The following is a 24495-nucleotide window of genomic DNA, read 5'->3' on the forward strand; positions in this document are numbered from 1 at the left end:
AGCATACAACGCTGGCATGTTAGCATTAGCCAGCCGACGTTAGCATACTAATATAACAGACGCTAGCACTCTTACAAGAGTATCAAAAACCATGATTTTTAGGTTAAAACATACACAATTAGCTAAAAAGCTAGCATAAAACAATAGCATGCTAAGCTAGCATGTGGTCGGCTGAGAGGACATACCGAAATGCACTATTTTTTAGGTATAAACATACAAATTTAGCTAAAAAGATAGCATACAACGCTGGCATGTTAGCATTAGCCAGCTAACGTTAGCATACTAATATAACAGACGCTAGCACTCTTACAAGAGTATCAAAAACCATGATTTTTAGGTTAAAACATACACAATTAGCTAAAAAGCTAGCATAAAACAATAGCATGCTAAGCTAGCATGTGGTCGGCTGAGAGGAAATACCGAAATGCACTATTTTTTAGGTATAAACATACAAATTTAGCTAAAAAGATAGCATACAACGCTGGCATGTTAGCATTAGCCAGCCGACGTTAGCATACTAATATAACAGACGCTAGCACACTTACAAAAGTATCAAAAACCATAATTTTTAGGTTGAAACATACACAATTAGCTAAAAAGCTAGCATACAATGTTATCATGCTAGCACATGACCGGATAAGAGGACATACAAAAATGCACTATTTTTAGGTATAAACATACAAATTTAGCTAAAAAAGATAGCATACAACGTTGGCATGTTAGCATTACCCATCCATTTTATATACATATATATACATATACATGTATACGTATATATATATATACATATATACGTATATATACATACATATAGACATATATATGTATATACATATATATATAAGTACATATACAGTATATGTATATACATACATACACACATATATATATATATATATATATATATATATATGTATACACATATATATACATATATATAAATATATACATACATATATATATATATATATATATATATATGTCTTAATAAGGTTATCCAAAAAATAGTGCTCGATACCGTAGTAGAGCGCAATATATGTATGTGTGGGGGAAAAAATCACAAGACTATTTCATCTCTACAGGCCTGTTTCATGAGGGGGGGTTCCCTCAATCATCAGGAGATTTTAATGGGAGCATTCACATACCATGGATTATATAGGGCACAGAGTGGGTGGGTACAGGCTGGTGTAGGGGCGTGGTGATTGGCTCATGTGTTACCTAGGAGGTGTTTCCGTCTGTGGCGGCATGCTGTTACAATTTCGCTGCGCTTGTTGAGGGATGACAGGTCTGGACGGTAAATAATAAACAGTTTTTCTTTCAAGCATAGGTTGCATCTTTTATTACCACTATTGTAAGGTGTGCTGGATGCAAGAATTTGCCATGTTATTGAATATTCAACATTATTGTCTTTGAGGTCCCAAATGTGTTTGCTGAGTTCTGTGGTATTCCGCAGGTTTTGGTTCCTGAAAGAAGCCTTGTGATTGTTCCATCTGGTCTTTCGACAGTTGCAACCTTTGTTGGTTTTGGAGTCGCTCTGTCCGGGGGCCGACGGCTCATTTGCAATTGTTTTGTTGTGGTTTGAGATGATTTGTCGTATATTGTTCATACAGCTGTAGCTCAATTTAATGTTGTTCTTGTTGAATACTTTTCTTAGGGTGTTGTCTTTGGGAAAGTGTTTGTCAATCAGATTGAGGAATTTGTGTCCAATGTTAGTTGAGACGTTTTTGCTGTATGGGGGGTTGTACCAGATGATGTCGTTTCGTATTCTGTTCTTTTTCGGTTGGTTTCCTGGCGTGGGTTCATAGGTGAGGGTGAAATTGTATCCGCTTTCATCAAGGGCTTTTTGGTACGGGGGGGTTGCTTGGTCAAATTCAGCTTTGCTAGATGACAGCATCGATAGCCTTTTATTAATTCCGGTAGGTATTCTTTTCGTGGTGGTGGGTCTGATTGACAAACACTTTCCCAAAGACAACACCCTAAGAAAAGTATTCAACAAGAACAACATTAAATTGAGCTACAGCTGTATGAACAATATACGACAAATCATCTCAAACCACAACAAAACAAATGCAAATGAGCCGTCGGCCCCCGGACAGAGCGACTCCAAAACCAACAAAGGTTGCAACTGTCGAAAGAAACCTGATTGCCCTCTCAACGGGGGGTGCTTACAAACATCAGTTGTCTACCAATCTAAGGTAACACGCAAGGACATTAACACATCCGACACATATGTAGGATTAACTGAAGGAGAGTTCAAAACCAGATGGAACAATCACAAGGCTTCTTTCAGGAACCAAAACCTGCGGAATACCACAGAACTCAGCAAACACATTTGGGACCTCAAAGACAATAATGTTGAATATTCAATAACATGGCAAATTCTTGCATCCAGCACACCTTACAATAGTGGTAATAAAAGATGCAACCTATGCTTGAAAGAAAAACTGTTTATTATTTACCGTCCAGACCTGTCATCCCTCAACAAGCGCAGCGAAATTGTAACAGCATGCCGCCACAGACGGAAACACCTCCTAGGTAACACATGAGCCAATCACCACGCCCCTACACCAGCCTGTACCCACCCACTCTGTGCCCTATATAATCCATGGTATGTGAATGCTCCCATTAAAATCTCCTGATGATTGAGGGAACCCCCCCTCATGAAACAGGCCTGTAGAGATGAAATAGTCTTGTGATTTTTTTCCCCACACATACATACATATATATATATATATATATATATATATATATATATATATATATATATATAATATTCAGCGTTGATATTTGAGTGGAAAAGTGAAGAAATAAAAACTATACAGTGTTTTTATCGTAATCATAACATATAGTAATAATGCAAGTAACCTTTTAAAAGGATAGAAACTGTTATTTTCCATAGAGTGGAATTGTAAAAAAAAATGTAAACAAAAATTAAAATGGATTCTCATTTTTGTCAGCAAAAATGTCACTTACATAAATATTGAACATCTTAAAGTGCATTTTAACATGCACATTGTTGATGGGCTCATATTGCCCATCCCATTAGAAGCTGGAATATTACCACAAAAGGACATCACATCACGGCGAGTAGTTTCCCGTGTGTGTAAAGCTCCGCCCACCGAGACAAAGATTGTAGATGAGTGAAAAGTAGGCTGTTAAATGAAGGCAGAGTGAGACCTCTTCTTGTTCGAAGAAAGGTGCGCGTCAACAATTCCGAATGGCCCGACACGTCACTCAAATGGCGGTGACGCAAGGAGGAAAAAAACCATTACGCAACGGCACTAATTACCACGTGGAGGTCAAGGACGTTCTGTTTGGATGTTACTGACTGAACGTCAGACATGGAATAATTGCTGGAGACAACGTTGACCTGAAGGAACATGTCAAGTACAACTTGTTAGCGGCTAATCCATAACCAGCCCCCCAACCAAGTCAAAACCTCCCCGAACTTCTCCTAATTGTTTGTGCTGCAAAATGTTTTGTCAAACTAACTTTAGTTTTTAACGTATTCACAAATTAGGATGAACAACCAGCTCCATAAAACGTTAAGAAGGTAAAAACTGCAATCGTTCTGCGGTCACAAAATAAAAGGGGACAAGTTTGGGAAGAACAACATGTCTTCAAAACACACACTGACCAAAAAAGGTCAGCAGGAAGTTACAGCACCACCTCCACCTCCACCTCCACCTCCACCTATTTGTTTGTTTGCATCTTTTCTCTTCTGTACTTTGATCACATGCAATTCTCTTCCTGCGCCTCTTAAAGGGGATGTCACTACGGGTCAAAGGTCAGACATGACTTAACTGAATATACCACTCTCTAGTATGTACTACACTACTACACCACTAGTATACCTGAATGTACTACACTAGTATGCACTACACCACTAGTATACAAGTATGTACTACACTAGTATGCACTACACCACTAGTATACCTGAATGTACTACACTAGTATGCACTACACTTGTATGTACCAGACTCGTATGTGCTACAGTAGTATGTACTTCACCTGTATGGACTACACCTGTATACACTACTCTATTAATTACTACACATTGACTATCATGTGGACATGTGGACTATCCTGTGGACAGTGTGGACTAACATGTGGACAGTGTGAACTAACATGTGGACTATCATGTGGACAGTGTGAACTATCATGTGGATTAACATGTGGACTAACATGTGGACAGGCATGTGGATATGTTGACTAACATGTGGACAATCATGCGGACTATCATGTGGACATGTGGACTATCATATGGACAGTGTGGACTATCATGTGGACAGTGTGGACTATCATGTGGACAATGTGGACTATCATGTTGACAGTTTGGACTATCATGTGGACTAACATGTGGACAGTGAGGACCAACATGTGCACAGTGAGGACTATCATGTGGACATGTGGACTCTCATATGGACAATGTGGACTATCATATGGAGATGTGAACTAACATGTGGACACGTGGACTATCATGTGGACTAACATGTGGACTATCTTGTGGACATGTGGACAGTGTGGACTATCATGTGGACAGTGTGGACTATCATGTGGACAGTGTGAACTAACATGTGGACTATCATGTGGACAGTGTGAACGAACATGTGGACATTCATGTGAACATGTGGATTAACATGTGGACAAACATGTGGACAGTCATGTGGATATGTTGACTAACATGTGGACAATCATGTGGACAGTGTGGACTATCATGTGGACAATGTGGACTATCATGTTGACAGTTTGGACTACCATGTGGACTAACATGTGGACAGTGAGGACTAACATGTGCACAGTGAGAACTATCATGTGGACATGTGGACTACCATATGGACAATGTGGACTATCATATGGAGATGTGAACTAACATGTGGACACGTGGACTATCATGTGGACATGTGGACTAACATGTGGACTATCTTGTGGACATGTGGACAGTGTGGACTATCATGTGGACAGTGTGAACTAACATGTGGAAATGTGGACTATCATGTGGAAAGAGAGGACTAACGTGGACAGTGTGGACTCTCATGTAGACATGTGGACTATCAGGTGGACAGTGTGGACTACCATGTGGACAATCATGTGGACTATCATGTGGACAGTGTGGACTATCATGTGGACTACCATGTGGACTATCATGTGGACTATCATGTGGACTATAACGTGGACAGTGTGGACTATCATGTGGACAGTGTGGACTAACATGTGGACAGTGTGGACTATTATGTGGACTAACATGTGGACAGTGTGGACTATCATGTGGACATGTGGACTAACATGTGGACAGTCATGTGGATATGTTTACTAACATGTGGACAATCATGCGGACAGTGTGGACTATCATGTGGACATGTGGATTATCATATGGACAGTGTGGACTATCATGTGGACTAACATGTGGACAGTGTGGACTACCATGTGGACATGTGGACTATCATGTGGACAGTGTGGACTATCATGTGGACTACCATGTGGACATGTGGACTATCATGTGGACTATAATGTGGACAGTGTGGACTATCATGTGGACAGTGTGGACTAACATGTGGACAGTGTGGACTATTATGCGGACTAACATGTGGACAGTGTGGACTATCATGTGGACTAACATGTGGACAGTTATGTGGATATGTTGACTAACATGTGGACAATCATGCGGACAGTGTGGACTATCATGTGGACATGTGGACTATCATATGGACAGTGTGGACTATCATGTGGACTGCCATGTGGACAGTGTGGACTATCATGTGGACAATGTGGACTATCATGTTGACAGTTTGGACTATCATGTGGACAGTGAGGACTAACATGTGCACAGTGAGGACTATCATGTGGACATGTGGACTATCATATGGACAATGTAGACTATCATATGGGGATGTGAACTAACATGTGGACATGTGGACTATCATGTGGACATGTGGATTAACATGTGGACTATCTTGTGGACATGTGGACAGTGTGGACTATCATGTGGACAGTGTGAACTATCATGTGGACTACCATGGGGACATGTGGACTATCATGTGGACTATCATGTGGACTATAATGTGGACAGTGTGGACCATCATGTGGATTATCATATGGACAGTGTGGACTATCATGTGGACATGAGGACTAACATGTAGACAGTGTGGACTACCATGTGGACATGTGGACTATCATGTGGACAGTGTCGACTATCATCTGGACTACCATGTGGACATGTGGACTATCATGTGCACTATAATGTGGACAGTGTGGACTATCATGTGGACATGTGGACTAACATGTGGACAGTGTGGACTATCATGTGGACTAACATGTGGACAGTGTGGACTATCATGTGGACATGTGGACTAACATGTGGACAATCGTGTTGACATGTGGACTATCATGTGGACAATGTGGACTATCATGTGAAAATGTGGACTATCATGTGGACAATGTGGAGTACTATGTGGACTAACATGTGGACTATCTTGTGGACATGTGGACTATCATGTGGACATGTGGACTATCATGTGGACAGGGTGGACTATCATGTGGACAGGGTGGACTACCATGTGGACTAACATGTGGACTATCTTGTGGACATGTGGACTACCATGTGGACTAACATGTGGACTATCTTGTGGACATGTGGACTATCATGTGGACAGTGTGGAATATCATGTGGACAAGTGAACTATCATGTGGACAGTGTCAACTAACATGTGGAAATGTGGACTATCATTCAGAAAGTGTGGACTAACATGTGGACAGTGTGGACTATCATGTGGACATGTGGACTAACATGTTGACTATCATGTGGACATGTGGACCAGCATGTGGACATGTGGACTATCATGTGGACATGTGGCCTATCATGTGGATATGTGGACTATCATGTGGACAATCATGTGGACAATCATGTGGACAATCATGTGGACAATCATGTGGACTATTATGTGGACATGTGGACTATCATGTGGACAATCATATGGACAATCATATGGACTATCATGTGGATATGTGGACTATTATGTGAACATGTGGACTATCATGTGGACTAACATGTGGACATGCAGAATATTATGTGGACAGTGTGAACTAACATGTGGAAAATCATGTGGATAGTGTGGACTAACATGTGGATATGTGGACTATCATGTGGACATGTGGACTATTATGTGGACATGTGGACTATCATGTAGATATATGGACTATTATGTGAACATGTGGACTATCATGTGGACTAACATGTGGACATGCGGACTATTATGTGGACAGTGTGAACTAACATGTGGAAAATCATGTGGATAGTGTGGACTAACATGTGGATATGTGGACAATCATGTGGACTATCATGTGGACATGTGGACTATCATGTGGACTATCATGTGGACAATCATATGGACTATCATGTGGATATATGGACTATTATGTGAACATGTGGACTATCATGTGGACTAACATGTGGACATGCAGAATATTATGTGGACAGTGTGAACTAACATGTGGAAAATCATGTGGATAGTGTGGACTAACATGTGGATATGTGGACTATCATGTGGACATGTGGACTATCATGTGGACTATCATGTGGACATGTGGACTATCATGTGGACTACCATGTGGACAATCATATGGACAATCATATGGACTATCATGTGGATATGTGGACTATTATGTGGACTAACATGTGGACATGCAGAATATTATGTGGACAGTGTGAAGTCACATGTGGAAAATCATGTGGATAGTGTGTACTAACATGTGGATATGTGGACTATCATGTGGACATGTGGACTATTATGTGGACATGTGGACTATCATGTGGATATATGGACTATTATGTGAACATGTGGACTATCATGTGGACTAACATGTGGACTATCATGTGGACTAACATGTGGACATGCGGACTATTATGTGGACAGTGTGAACTAACATGTGGAAAATCATGTGGATAGTGTGGACTAACATGTGGATATGTGGACTATCATGTGGACATGTGGACTATCATGTGGACTATCATGTGGACATGTGGACTATCATGTGGACTACCATGTGGACAATCATATGGACAATCATATGGACTATCATGTGGATATGTGGACTATTATGTGGACTAACATGTGGACATGCAGAATATTATGTGGACAGTGTGAAGTCACATGTGGAAAATCATGTGGATAGTGTGTACTAACATGTGGATATGTGGACTATCATGTGGACATGTGGACTATTATGTGGACATGTGGACTATCATGTGGATATATGGACTATTATGTGAACATGTGGACTATCATGTGGACTAACATGTGGACTATCATGTGGACTAACATGTGGACATGCGGACTATTATGTGGACAGTGTGAACTAACATGTGGAAAATCATGTGGATAGTGTGGACTAACATGTGGATATGTGGACAATCATGTGGACATGTGGACTATCATGTGGACTATCATGTGGACATTCATATGGACAATCATATGGACTATCATGTGGATATGTGGACTATTATGTGAACATGTGGACTATCATGTGGACTAACATGTGGACATGCAGAATATTATGTGGACAGTGTGAAGTCACATGTGGAAAATCATGTGGATAGTGTGGACTAACATGTGGATATGTGGACTATCATGTGGACATGTGGACTATTATGTGGACATGTGGACTATGATGTGGATATATGGACTATTATGTGAACATGTGGACTATCATGTGGACTAACATGTGGACATGCGGACTATTATGTGGACAGTGTGAACTAACATGTGGAAAATCATGTGGATAGTGTGGACTAACATGTGGATATGTGGACTATCATGTGGACATGTGGACTATTATGTGGACTATCATGTGGATATATGGACTATTATGTGAACATGTGTACTATCATGTGGACTAACATGTGGACATGCAGACTATTATGTGGACAGTGTGAACTAACATGTGGAAAATCATGTGGATAGTGTGGACTAACATGTGGATATGTGGACAATCATGTGGACTATCATGTGGACATGTGGACTATCATGTGGACTATCATGTGGACAATCATATGGACAATCATATGGACTATCATGTGGATATGTGGACTATTATGTGAACATGTGGACTATCATGTGGACTAACATGTGGACATGCAGAATATTATGTGGACAGTGTGAACTAACATGTGGAAAATCATGTGGATAGTGTGGAGTAACATGTGGATATGTGGACTATCATGTGGACATGTGGACTATTATGTGGACATGTGGACTATCATGTGGACAATCATATGGACAATCATATGGACTATCATGTGGACTATCATGTGGACTAACATGTGGACATGCAGAATATTATGTGGACAATGTGAACTAACATGTGGAAAATCATGTGGATAGTGTGGACTAACATGTGGATATGTGGACTATCATGTGGACATGTGGACTATTATGTGGACATGTGGACTATCATGTGGATATATGGACTATTATGTGAACATGTGGACTATCATGTGGACTAACATGTGGACATGCGGACTATTATGTGGACAGTGTGAACTAACATGTGGAAAATCATGTGGATAGTGTGGACTAACATGTGGATATGTGGACTATCATGTGTACATGTGGACTATTATGTGGACTATCATGTGGATGTATGGACTATTATGTGAACATGTGTACTATCATGTGGACTAACATGTGGACATGCGGACTATTATGTGGACAGTGTGAACTAACATGTGGAAAATCATGTGGATAGTGTGGACTAACATGTGGATATGTGGACAATCATGTGGACTATCATGTGGACATGTGGACTATCATGTGGACTATCATGTGGACAATCATATGGACAATCATATGGACTATCATGTGGATATGTGGACTATTATGTGAACATGTGGACTATCATGTGGACTAACATGTGGACATGCAGAATATTATGTGGACAGTGTGAACTAACATGTGGAAAATCATGTGGATAGTGTGGACTAACATGTGGATATGTGGACTATCATGTGGACATGTGGACTATTATGTGGACATGTGGACTATCATGTGGACAATCATATGGACAATCATATGGACTATCATGTGGACTATCATGTGAACATGTGGACTATCATGTGGACTAACATGTGGACATGCAGAATATTATGTGGACAGTGTGAACTAACATGTGGAAAATCATGTGGATAGTGTGGACTAACATGTGGATATGTGGACTATCATGTGGACATATGGACTATTATGTGGACATGTGGACTATCATGTGGATATATGGACTATTATGTGAACATGTGGACTATCATGTGGACTAACATGTGGACATGCGGACTATTATGTGGACAGTGTGAACTAACATGTGGAAAATCATGTGGATAGTGTGGACTAACATGTGGATATGTGGACTATCATGTGGACAATCATTTGGACATGTGGACTATCATGTGGACAATCATATGGACAATCATATGGACTATCATGTGGATATGTGGACTATTATGTGAACATGTGGACTATCATGTGGACTAACATGTGGACATGCAGAATATTATGTGGACAGTGTGAACTAACATGTGGAAAATCATGTGGATAGTGTGGACTAACATGTGGATATGTGGACTATCATGTGGACATGTGGACTATTACGTGGACATGTGGACTATCATGTGGATATATGGACTATTATGTGAACATGTGGACTATCATGTGGACTAACATGTGGACATGCGGACTATTATGTGGACAGTGTGAACAAACAAGTGGAAAATCATGTGGATAGTGTGGACTAACATGTGGATATGTGGACTATCATGTGGACAATCATTTGGACATGTGGACTATCATGTGGACATGTGGACTATCATGTGGACTACAGTGAGTGGCAGCAGTGGTCTATTCAGAGCCCACATGAAACCAACACCACTTCCACTTTTAGGCCCCCCCCCCACCATCCCCCCACCAGACAAACGCTGACAGCTGCCACGCCCCCAACTTGGTTGCCCCCCCTTACAGACTTGCCGTGCTCGTTAGGACAACACCAGAAAGTGAGTGGAAATAAGACGCTGAATAGAGTGAAGATTAATTATCTGCAAGATGGCTTCTTCGTGAGGAAGAAGAAGTGGAGGAATGTCAACATGGCCGCCCGACGCCACACCCACCCAACACACACACACACACACACACACACACACACACACACACACACACACACACACACACACACACACACACACACACACACACACAAAGTTGATTGGACGTGAAGTGGCCTTACCCTGGAGATGGTCAGCGGCATATTGAAGTCCTTGCCACCCTGCAGACGGAACCCCCAAGGTCCGGGCCCGGGCAGCGACACCGTGTACGCGCTCATCCTGCAAGCCCGACAAGTTCCTCTCAAGGTGCAACACCAAGTTTGGCTCAGCAGGGGGGATGCTAGGGGGGGCCGGCGAGCGGGAGCCTCTGAGGGAAGACAAAGATGGCGTCAAAAGACTTGAGGTGCGGAACTTTGAGGAGGACGAAGAAGAAGGAGTGAGAGGCGAGAAGAAGACGAGGAGGAAGGAGAAGAGGACTTGCCTGCTCAGACGAGCTGAAGTGACAAGCTAAGAATAGCTGCAGATAGCAGGGTGCCACTGTGGGGGGTGGGGGTGGAGGGGGTGTACTTATATGGCGAGAAAGGGGACACCCGTCATGGCCGCCAACCAGCTCTCATTCACTGGCGCTAATATAGACCCTCAGGATTCTTCGAGAACACCCCCAACACCCTGACTGACCCCCCGCAGGGTCTCCCTCATTATCTCACAGGCAGTGAGGGGCGTGGCCAGGACACCTCATTATCTCACAGGCAGTGAGGGGCGTGGCCAGGACACCTCATTATCTCACAGGCAGTGAGGGGCGTGGCCAGGACACATTATCTCACAGGCAGTGAGGGGTGTGGCCAGGATACCTCATTATCGCAGAGGCAGTGAGGGGCGTGGCCAGGAAACCTCATTATGTCACATGCAGTGAGGGGCGTGGCCAGGATACCTCATTATCGCAGAGGCAGTGAGGGGCGTGGCCAGGACACCTCATTATTTCACAGGCAGTGAGAGGCGTGGCCAGGACACCTCATTATGTCACATGCAGTGAGGGGCGTGGCCAGGAGACCTCATTATCTCAGAGGCAGCGAGGGGCGTGGCCAGGACACCTCATTATCTCAGAGGCAGCGAGGGGCGTGGCCAGGACACCTCATTATCTCAGAGGCAGTGAGGGGCGTGGCCAGGACACCTCATTATCTCACAGGCAGTGAGAGGCGTGGCCAGGACACCTCATTATCTCAGAGGCAGCGAGGGGCGTGGCCAGGACACCTCATTATTGCAGAGGCAGTGAGGGCGTGGCCAGGACACCTCATTATCTCACAGGCAGCGAGGGGCGTGGCCAGGATACCTCGTTATCTCACATGCAGTGAAGGGCGTGGCCAGGACACCTAATTATCTCGCAGGCAGTGAGAGGCGTGGCCAGGACACCTCATTATCTCACAGGCAGTGAGGGGCGTGGCCAGCATACCTCACTATCTCAGAGGCAGTGAGGGGCGTGGCCAGGACACCTTATTATCAGAGGCAGTGAGGGGCGTGGCCATGACACCTCATTATCTCACAGGCAGTGAGGGGCGTGGCCAGGACACATCTCATTATCAGAGAGGCGATTAAAACCAGAAAGGTCACATGTGACATGATGTCATAGCGGACCGATTAGAGAAAGGTCAGCGGTTTGATTCCACTGAAGTGTCATGGCGGCTCAACACTCTAAAGTTGCACTAAAAAATAAATACACACTGCTACTACACACTACGACTATTACACACTGATACTACACGCCGATACTACACACTACTTATACGACACACTGATACTACTACTACACACTGATACTACACACTACTACTAGTACACACTGCTACTACACACTACTACTATTACACACTGATACTACACACCAATACTACACACTACTAATACTACACACTGATACTACTACTACACACTGATACTACACACTACTTCTATTATACACTGATACTACACACCGATACTACACACTACTTATACAACACACTGATACTACTACTACACACTGATACTACACACTACTACTAGTACACACTGCTACTACACACTACTACTATTACACACTGATACTACACACCGATACTACACACTACTAATACTACACACTGATACTACTACTATTATACACTGATACTACACACCGATACTACACACTACTTATACGACACACTGATACTACTACACACTGATACTACACACTACTACTAGTACACACTGCTACTACACACCGACACTACACACTACTAACACTACACACTGATACTACTACTACTACACACTGATACTACACACTACTACTACTACTACACACTGATACTACACACTACTACTACTACACACTGATACTACTCCACACTACTACTACTACTACACACTGATACTAAACATTGATACTACACACTACTACTACTACACACTGATACTAAATATTGATACTACACACTACTACTACTACACACTATACTAAACACTGATACTACACACTACTACTACTACTACACTACTACTAAACACTGATATAGCACACTACTACTACTACTACACTGATACTACACTGTACTATATAATAGTGTGTACTATTAGTGTTTACAAAGTATAAAATAGTGTGTACTATTAGTGTTTACAAAGTATAAAATAGTGTGCACTATTAGTGTTTACAAAGTATAAAATAGTGTGTACTATTAGTGTTTACAAAGTATAAAATAGTGTGTACTATTAGTGTGTACAAAGTATAAAATAGTGTGTACTATTAGTGTGTACAAAGTACAAAATACTGTATATTATTAGTGTGTACAAAGTATAAAATAGTGTGTACTATTAGTGTTTACAAAGTATAACATAGTGTGTACTATTAGTGTGTACAAAGTGTAAAGTAGTGTGTACTATTAGTGTTTACAAAGTATAACATAGTGTGTACTATTAGTGTGTACAAAGTGTAAAGTAGTGTGTACTATTAGTGTTTACAAAGTATAAAATAGTGTGTACTATTAGTGTTTACAAAGTATAACATAGTGTGTACTATTAGTGTGTACAAAGTGTAAAATAGTGTGTACTATTAGTGTTTTCAAAGTATAAAATAGTGTGTACTATTAGTGTTTACAAAATATAAAATAGTGTGTACTATTAGTGTTTACAAAGTATAAAATAGTGTGTACTATTAGTGTTTACAAAGTATAACATAGTGTGTACTATTAGTGTGTACAAAGTGTAAAATAGTGTGTACTATTAGTGTTTTCAAAGTGTAAAATAGTGTGTACTAATAGTGTTTATAAAGTATAAAACAGTGTTTACTATTAGTGTTTACAAAGTATAACATAGTGTGTACTATTAGTGTGTACAAAGTGTAAAATAGTGTGTACTATTAGTGTTTTCAAAGTATAAAATAGTGTGTACTATTAGTGTTTACAAAGTATAAAATAGCGTGTACTATTAGTGCGTACAAAGTACAAAATAGTGTGTACTATTATTGTGTACAAAGTGTAAAATAGTGTGTACTATTAGTGTTTACAAAGTATAAAACAGTGTTTACTATTAGTGTTTACAAAGTATAAAATAGAGTGTACTATTAGTGTGTACAAAGACCGCCTTATTAAAATGAGTATTTAGTGTGAACTATACGGGGCGTCACCATGGAGACACTCATTGACTCCACATTCATGTGATCATGCTGCTACCTGTGTGCCAGGTGTAGAGCCAGCAGCACACGTCTTTAATCCGTGACAATCATTTGCACACTGACACTCCCTGACACTTTTCTTTCACTTTCACATTGGCATCACCAGCACATTCGTGAGTCTGGAACGACTCAAACCCAAGAAAATGCACAACGAAAGACGTCTTTTCACGTAGGAGATATATTATAGTAATATCCATTCATCCATTCATCTTCTTCTGCTTATGCCAGGTCGGGTCGCATAAACAACCCCTTAAGTCCTCTAGCAGCTACACAATTATAAAAGGATGTTGCTGAATAGACAATATGTGTAATATTTTTATTATTAATTCCATTCATTCATATCCATTCATCTTCTTCTGCTTATACCAGGTCGGGTCGCATAAACAACCCCTTAAGTCCTCTAGCAGCTACACAATTATAAAAGGATGTTGCTGAATAGACAATATGTGTAATATTTTTATTATTAATTCCATTCATTCATATCCATTCATCCATTCATCTTCTTCTGCTTATGCCAGGTCGGGTCGCATAAACAACCCCTTAAGTCCTCTAGCACCTACACAATTATAAAAGGATGTTGCTGAATAGACAATATGTGTAATATTTTTATTATTAATTCCATTCATTCATATCCATTCATCCATTCATCTTCTTCTGCTTATGCCAGGTCGGGTCGCATAAACAACCCCTTAACTCCTCTAGCAGCTACACAATTATAAAAGGATGTTGCTGAATAGACAATATGTGTAATATTTGTATTATTAATTCCATTCATTCATATCCATTCATCCATTCATCTTCTTCTGCTTATGCCAGGTCGGGTCGCATAAACAACCCCTTAAGTCCTCTAGCAGCTACACAATTATAAAAGGATGTTGCTGAATAGACAATATGTGTAATATTTGTATTATTAATTCCATTCATTCATATCCATTCATCCATTCATCTTCTTCTGCTTATGCCAGGTCGGGTCGCATAAACAACCCCTTAAGTCCTCTAGCAGCTACACAATTATAAAAGGATGTTGCTGAATAGACAATATGTGTAATATTTGTATTATTAATTCCATTCATTCATATCCATTCATCCATTCATCTTCTTCTGCTTATGCCAGGTCGGGTCGCATAAACAACCCCTTAAGTCCTCTAGCAGCTACACAATTATAAAAGGATGTTGCTGAATAGACAATATGTGTAATATTTGTATTATTAATTCCATTCATTCATATCCATTCATCCATTCATCTTCTTCTGCTTATGCCAGGTCGCATAAACAACCCCTTAAGTCCTCTAGCAGCTACACAATTATAAAAGGATGTTGCTGAATAGACAATATGTGTAATATTTTTATTATTAATTCCATTCATTCATATCCATTCATCCATTCATCTTCTTCTGCTTATGCCAGGTCGGGTCGCATAAACAACCCCTTAAGTCCTCTAGCAGCTACACAATTATAAAAGGATGTTGCTGAATAGACAATATGTGTAATATTTTTATTATTAATTCCATTCATTCATATCCATTCATCTTCTTCTGCTTATGCCAGGTCGGGTCGCATAAACAACCCCTTAAGTCCTCTAGCAGCTACACAATTATAAAAGGATGTTGCTGAATAGACAATATGTGTAATATTTGTATTATTAATTTATTGTAATGACCGCCGCAACGTTGACCTTCTTCTTCTCTCCTTTTAATGACAAATTGCAACCCCTCAAGTTAGTCCCGCCCCTTACTTGATCTGCGAGGGTGAAAACGATGATGGTTCCTTCTTAAAAATACTTTGTCAGGAGCGACAAGCATGTGTGTCCCTCAACTTAATGGGCTTTTATTTTGGCAGGTCTTTACAACAGGTGCACACACACACACGCGCACACACACACACACACACACACACACACACACACACACACACACACACACACACACACACACACATCTTCCGAGCTTCTTCTGTCAAGCACAAATCAAAATAAGTTAGCTGACTATATTTGTCCGTCTTTTGGAAATGTCGGCTTTTATTTTGTCATTATGTGGCGGCCCTCACGCTGACAGACGTTCATTTATTTGTACCGTCACAAATAAATTTCTAGCGCTAGCTGTCCTCGCTCACAAACTCATTATAATAAAGTCATTACAACACACCAGGGGCCTCATGTAACAAGCCTGTTCGGGCCGGTTATGATTTGTTTTAGACATCTTTACCAATCATTTCATCAAGGACACAAAATCCACTTCACACGTTCATATTTGTGAGGACATCTATGAACTTATATAGGCCAGGGGTGTCCAAACTATGGCCTGCGGGCCAAGTGCGGCCCACCGACGTGATGTAGTTGGCCCTCGTGACGTCATGATAATTGCACTCATTTTAGTGAAATTAAGCAATTTTAATGCAGCTATACTGTCAGAATCTAGTGGACAACAAGAGATCTTCCTGGTCAATGGCATTTAACATATTGTTTAAGTGCAGCATTTATTTATATGGCCCAATGCAAACAACTTTCCCTAGTCATGGTGCAAAAAAAAACCAACGAAAATGTAATTGGGACCTTGTGACATCATGATAATTGCACACATTTAAGTGAAATTAAGCAATTTAAATGCAGCTAAACTGTCAGAAATTAGTGGTCAACAAGAGATCTTCCTGGTCAATTGCATTTAACATATTTCAATTGTGCAGCATTTATTTATATGGCCCAATGCAAACAACTTTCCCTAGTCATGGCGCAAAAAAAACCCAAAACAATGTAAATTACACACATTTACCTCCATTACAATGCATGATGGGAAAAAATGCAAAACACTCTCTCCACACTTATCCATGATTGACGCATTTGATATTATGTATGATGACACCATGTATGATGATATGATGTCTGATGACACCATGTACGATGATATGATGTATGATGACACCATGTATGATGATATGATGTATGATGACACCATGTACGATGATATGATGTCTGATGACACCATGTACGATGATACCATGTATGATATACATGTATGATGATACCATGTATGATATTATGTATGATGATACCATGTATGATGATACCATGTATGATATACATGTATGATAATACCATGTATGATATTATGTATGATGATACCATGTATGATGATACCGTGTATGATGATATTATGTATGATGATACCATGTATGATATACATGTATGATGATACCATGTATGATATTATGCATGATGATACCATGTATGATACCGTGTATGATGATATTATGTATGATGATACCATGTATGATGATACCATGTGATATACATGTATGATGATAACATGTATGATGACACTATGTACAATGATACCATGTATGGTATTATGTATGATGATATTATGTATGATGATACCATGTACGATGATACCATGTATGATACCATGTATGATGATATTATGTATGACAATACCATGTATGATACCATGTACGATGATACCATGTATGATGTACATGTATGATGATACCATGTATGATGATATCATGTATGATGACACTATGTACAATGATACCATGTATGATATACATGTATGATGATACCATGTATGGTATTATGTATGATGATACCGCGTATGATATTATGTATGACAATACCATGTGCGATGATACCATGTATGATATACATGTATGAGGATACCATGTATGATGACACTATGTACAATGATACCATGTATGATGTACATGTATGATGATACCATGTATGATGATACCATGTATGATGACACTATGTACAATGATACCATGTATGATATACATGCATGATGATACCATGTATGGTATTATGTATGATGATACCGTGTATGATATTATGTATGACAATACCATGTGCGATGATACCATGTATGATATACATGTATGAGGATACCATGTATGATGACACTATGTACAATGATACCATGTATGATATACATGTATAGTGATACCATGTATGATATTATGTATGAAGGTATTATATATGATGATATTATGTATGACGATACCATGTGTGATACCATGTACGATGATACCATGTAGGATGATACATGTATGACGATACGATGTTTGATGATACCATGTATGATGATACCATGTGTGATATGTATGAAGATACCATGTATGATACCATGTATGATGATACCGTGTATGATGATATCATGTATGATATTATGTATGATGATACCATGTATGATATTATGTATGTTAACATGTATGATATCATGTATGATGACAGACACCATGTACGATGATACCATCCATCCATCCATTTTCTACCGCTTAATCCCTTCGGGGTCGCGGGGGGTGCCGGAGCCTATCTCAGCTACAATCGGGCAGAAGGCGGCGTACACCCTGGACAAGTCGCCACCTCATCGCAGGGCCTACACAGATAGACAGACAACATTCACACTCACATTCACACCCTAGGGCCAATTTAGTGTTGCCAATCAACCTATCCGATGATACCATGTATAATATTATGTATGACGATACCATGTATGATGATACCATGTAGGATGATACATGTACGATGATACATGTATGATTATACCATGTACAATGATACCATGTATGATGATACCATGTATGATACATTTACGATTATACCATGTTGGATGATAAATGTATGGTGATACCATGCGTGATGATACCATGTTGGATGATACATGTATGATAATACCATGTTGGATGATACATGTATGGTAATACCATGTATGATGATACCATGTATGATGAGAAAGAAGCACAGTGTAAAGTGACGACTAAAGCAGTCACCTTCAAAGCTGCGATTACATTATCTACTCACTGAAACAAAGTATAGTCCTCTCAATGTTTTACTTCATTATTTATTTGGATACAGTGTACAATACTACATTTTTATTTACAGAATTATGTTATTCAAGACAGAAGTTTGCACTTTATTGATCTCAATGTTGGAGATTATTTGCATGTTAAATGATCACGCTCCGCAATAACCTTCATAAAGTGCTTTCAAGACAACTTCAAACATGCATTAAAATTGATATGTTAGTCCACAACATTTACTGCCATTTTCATCCACTAGCATGTGGAGGAATGTAGTCGACTACAACTAGACTAAAACTAAACCAACCTCTCCCCTCCCCAAGCCCCCACTGCCACAAATAGATTGCAGTCCTGCAGGAGACAGTCCCTTGGTCACCCTAAGGGACCTCTACTGTCTGCATGCTGGTGTTTGTGTGTGTGTGTGTGTGTGTGTGTGTGTGTGTGTGTGTGTGTGTGTGTGTGTGTGTGTGTGTGTGTGTGTGTGTGTGTGTGTGTGAGACATGTCAGTATCAGCCTCTAAGTTTAGACCTGCAGTCACACACAGGAATGTGGCACGGATGAGAGATGTCCCGGGCCTGCTGGACTCAACGGCTGCGTGCCGACATATTTCCTAAAAAGATCTTATTGCCGTGGATTGTTTTACGCGCTGATTACAAACTGTAAAATAAGACTTTGTCCCGTCATGATGCTTCTTCACTCTTAAAAGGGAACTGCACTTTTTTTTGGAATGTTGCCAATCGTTCACGATCATTATGAGAGACAAGAACACATGTTTCTTTTTTAGGATTCTAAAGATAAAAAAAACGCTTGCAAGAAGCTTGCAGGTATATATATATAATGTAGTAACAGACACCTTCATAACAGTATGTAATATATACAATATACACACTGCAAGTATATATATAATGTAGTAACAGACACCTTCATAACAATATGTAATATGTACAATATACACACTGCAAGTATATATATATATAATGTAGTAACAGACACCTTCATAACAGTATGTAATATGTAAAATATACACACTGCAAGTATATATATAATGTAGTAACAGACACCTTCATAACAGTATGTAATATGTACAATATACACACTGCAAGTATATATATAATGTAGTAACAGACACCTTCATAACAGTATGTAATATGTACAATATACACACTGCAGGTATATATATATTGTCGTAAGCGGCACCTTCATAACAGTATGTAATATGTACAATATACACATTGCAAGTATATATATACAGGTAATGTAGTAACAGACACTTTTATAACAATATGTAATATGCTTTATATACATACTACAAGTATATATATAATGTAGTAACAGACACCTTCATAACAATATGTAATATGTACAATATACACACTGTAAGTATATATATAATGTAGTAACAGACACCTTCATAACAATATGTAATATGTACAATATACACACTGCAAGTATATATATATATATATATATATATATATATGTATATATATATATATATATATATATATATATATATATATATATATATATATATATATATATATATATATATATATATAAAATGTACTAACAGACACTTTCATAACAGTAAGTAATATGTACAATATACACACTGCAAGTATATATATACAATGTAGTAACAGACACCTTCATAACAATATGTAATATGTACAATATACACACTGCAAGTATATATATAATGTAGTAACAGACACCTTCATAACAATATGTAATATGTACAATATATACAATCAATCAATGTTTACTTATATAGCCATAAATCACGAGTGTCTCAAAGGGCTGATATATATATGTATATATATATATATATATATATATATATATATATATATATATATATATATATATATATATATGTACATATACATACATATATATATGTACATATACATACATATATATATATATACATATTTATATATGTACATATACATACACACACATATATACATATAAACATATACATACACACACACAAATATATATATATATATATATATATATATATATATATATACATACATACATATATATGTACATATATATATAATTCCGCCCGAATGCAGCTAAAATAAGCTCCAGCCCTACCCCCCCAAAGGAACAAGCGGTAGGGAAAAAAAATAAAAAAAAAATAAAATAAAATATATATATATATACATATATATATATATATATATATATATATATATATATATATATATATAACAAAGTGCAAGGCCATAGGCTCATACAAGTTCAGTAAATGATTAAAATGAGGAAGTATGGCAGTTTCCCCCCCGCTCATCTGCCATCACCTCACACTCTGCCCCGCCCACCGGGGCCGCGTCGTACGCTAAATCCATCACACAGGTCAAAAACACCACAAAAGTGATGCCAAACATCCTTACGTCACAACAACGACCAACACACACAGGAAACAAGTCAAAAAGCACGACAAAAGACCCACGAAAGTGATTCCAAACATCCCTACGTCACAACGACGACTCACACGCACCGGAAACACGTCACTAACAACCCGCGTGTGGCGGGTGTGTTTATTTGTGTGCGGCTCGTGGGGATGAGGAGGGTGGAGATAAGGGGATTAGGCGGCAGGAGGACACAAACAGGAAGTAGAAAGTTTGAAAGTACCTGAAAGTCTTCACCTGCCATCAGGGCGGAAGCAAACACCTGTCGGGTCACAGGTGGCGGTGGGCTCACTTCCGGGGTTCCTGCTCCGGTTGGCTGCGGGTTGGCGGGAAGGGGGCGTGGCCTGATTAGCAGTGGCTTTTGATTAGCCGGCGTCTATTTAAAGAGACAGTACGAGTGGCCGGTGATCTGCTATCAGTTAAAGGTCAGTTTGCCGCCTATGTCTAGAATTAAAGCCTTAACTTTTCAAAGTGTTGTCAATATTCCGCCCTTTAACTGCTTTTACAACATAATTATGTTCTTAGCCTGTATGCAACACACATTAGCTTTGTGTGTTGTTAGCTAACGATAGCGATTTGGCTAGCTAATGTTAGCTGTCATTAAACATATTATTTAGAACAACATGTCTGCAAATTGTTAGTTGCTTCTCTTGTGTTTTTGTATGTGTTTGTGTGTACAAGTGTATGTGTGCAGTGCTCCCTGTGTATGTGTGTACACGTGTTTGTGTGTGTTTTTGTGTATGTTTGTTTGTGTGTACGTGTGTTTTTGTGTAAGTGTTTTTGTGTGTACATGTGTTTGTGTGTATGTATGTTTGTGTGTCCGTGTGTTTGCGTGTACAACTGAATGTGTGTACATGTGTATGTGTGCATGTGTGTTTGTGAATAAGTGTGTACGTGTGTTTAAGTGTAAATTCATTTGTGTGTTAGTGTATTTGTGTGTACGTGTGTACATGTGTATGAGTGTTTCTGTGGACGTGTGTAGGTGTTTGTGCGTGCGCGTGTCTGTACGTATGTTTGTGTGTACGACTGAACGTGTATGTACTGTGTGTACGTGTGTGTGCGTGAATGTGTTTATGTGTACGTATGTTTGTGTGTAAGTGTATTTGTGTTTCTGTGCACGTGTGTAGGTGTTTACGTTTGTGTGTATGTCTATGTATGTTTGTGTGTATGCGTGTGTTTGTGTGTATGTATGTTTGTATGTACGTAGGTGTGTTAGTGTGTATGTATGTTTGTGTGTACATGTGTTTGTGTGTACGTATGTCTGTGTGTAAGTGGGTTTGTGTGTATGTATGTTTGTATGTAGGTGTTTGTGTGTACATGTGTTGTGTGTATGTATGTTTGTGTGTATGCGTGTACTTGTGTTTGTGTGTATGTATGTTTGTACGTAGATGTGTTTGTGTGTACACATGTTTGTGTGTTTGTGTGTATGTATGTTTGTGTGTAAGTGTGTTTGTGTGTATGTATGTTTGTATGTACGTAGGTGTGTTAGTGTGTATGTATTTTTGTGTGTACACGTGTTTGTGTGTACGTATGTTTGTGTGTAAGTGTGTTTGTGTGTATGTATGTTTGTATGTAGGTGTTTGTGTGTACATGTGTTGTGTGTATGTATGTTTGTGTGTATGCGTGTACTTGTGTTTGTGTGTATGTATGTTTGTACGTAAGTGTGTTTGTGTGTACATGTGTTTGTGTGTAAGTGTGTTTGTGTGTATGTATGTTTGTGTGTAAGTGTGTTTGTGTGTATATTTGTTTTTGTGTATATATGTTTGTGTGTATGTTTGTGTGTTTGTGTGTATGTATGATTGTATGTAGGTTTTTGTGTGTACATGTGTTGTGTGCATGTATGTTTGTGTGTATGCGTGTACTTGTGTTTGTGTGTATGTATGTTTGTATGTAGGTGTGTTTGTGTGTACACGTGTTTGTGTGTAAGTGTGTTTGTGTGCATGTATGTTTGTGTGTATGCGTGTACTTGTGTTTGTGTGTATATATTTTTGTACGTAGGTGTGTAAGTGTGTTTGTGTGTATGTATGTTGTGTGTAAGTGTGTGTATGTTTGTGTGTATGTGTGTTTGTGTGTATGTATGATCGTATGTAGGTGTTTGTGTGTACATGTGTTGTGTGCATGTATGTTTGTGTGTATGCGTGTACTTGTGTTTGTGTGTATATATGTTTGTACGTAGGTGTGTTTGTGCGTACATGTGTTTGTGTGTAAGTGTGTTTGTGTGCATGTGTGTTTGTGTGTATGCGTGTACTTGTGTTTGTGTGTATATATGTTTGTATGTAGGTGTGTTTGTGTGTAAGTGTGTTTGTGTGTATGTATGTTTGTGTGTACGTGTGTTTGTGTGTATGTATGATCGTATGTAGGTGTTTGTGTGTACATGTGTTGTGTGCATGTATGTTTGTGTGTATGCGTGTACTTGTGTTTGTGTGTATATATGTTTGTACGTAGGTGTGTTTGTGTGTAAGTGTGTTTGTGTGTATGTATGTTTGTGTGTACGTGTTTGT

General features: G+C 39.2%; 1 protein-coding gene across 4 annotated transcripts in view; it reads right to left on the reverse strand.

Annotated features, from left to right (window-relative positions):
* LOC133610945 (LIM domain-binding protein 3-like) overlaps positions 1-11444 on the reverse strand; it is a 73970-nt gene extending 62526 nt beyond the window's left edge. For all 4 annotated transcript variants that reach the window (XM_061967753.1, XM_061967744.1, XM_061967735.1 and 1 more), the window contains exon 1: positions 11266-11444. In XM_061967753.1, coding sequence (XP_061823737.1) covers positions 11266-11361 — 96 coding nt within the window. In that variant the 5' untranslated portion in view covers positions 11362-11444. The remainder of the gene's footprint in view (positions 1-11265) is intronic.
* Between the last annotated feature and the right edge of the window lie 13051 nt (positions 11445-24495).

The sequence above is a fragment of the Nerophis lumbriciformis genome, linkage group LG02 (assembly GCF_033978685.3).
Source record: "Nerophis lumbriciformis linkage group LG02, RoL_Nlum_v2.1, whole genome shotgun sequence".
Taxonomy (NCBI): domain Eukaryota; kingdom Metazoa; phylum Chordata; class Actinopteri; order Syngnathiformes; family Syngnathidae; genus Nerophis; species Nerophis lumbriciformis.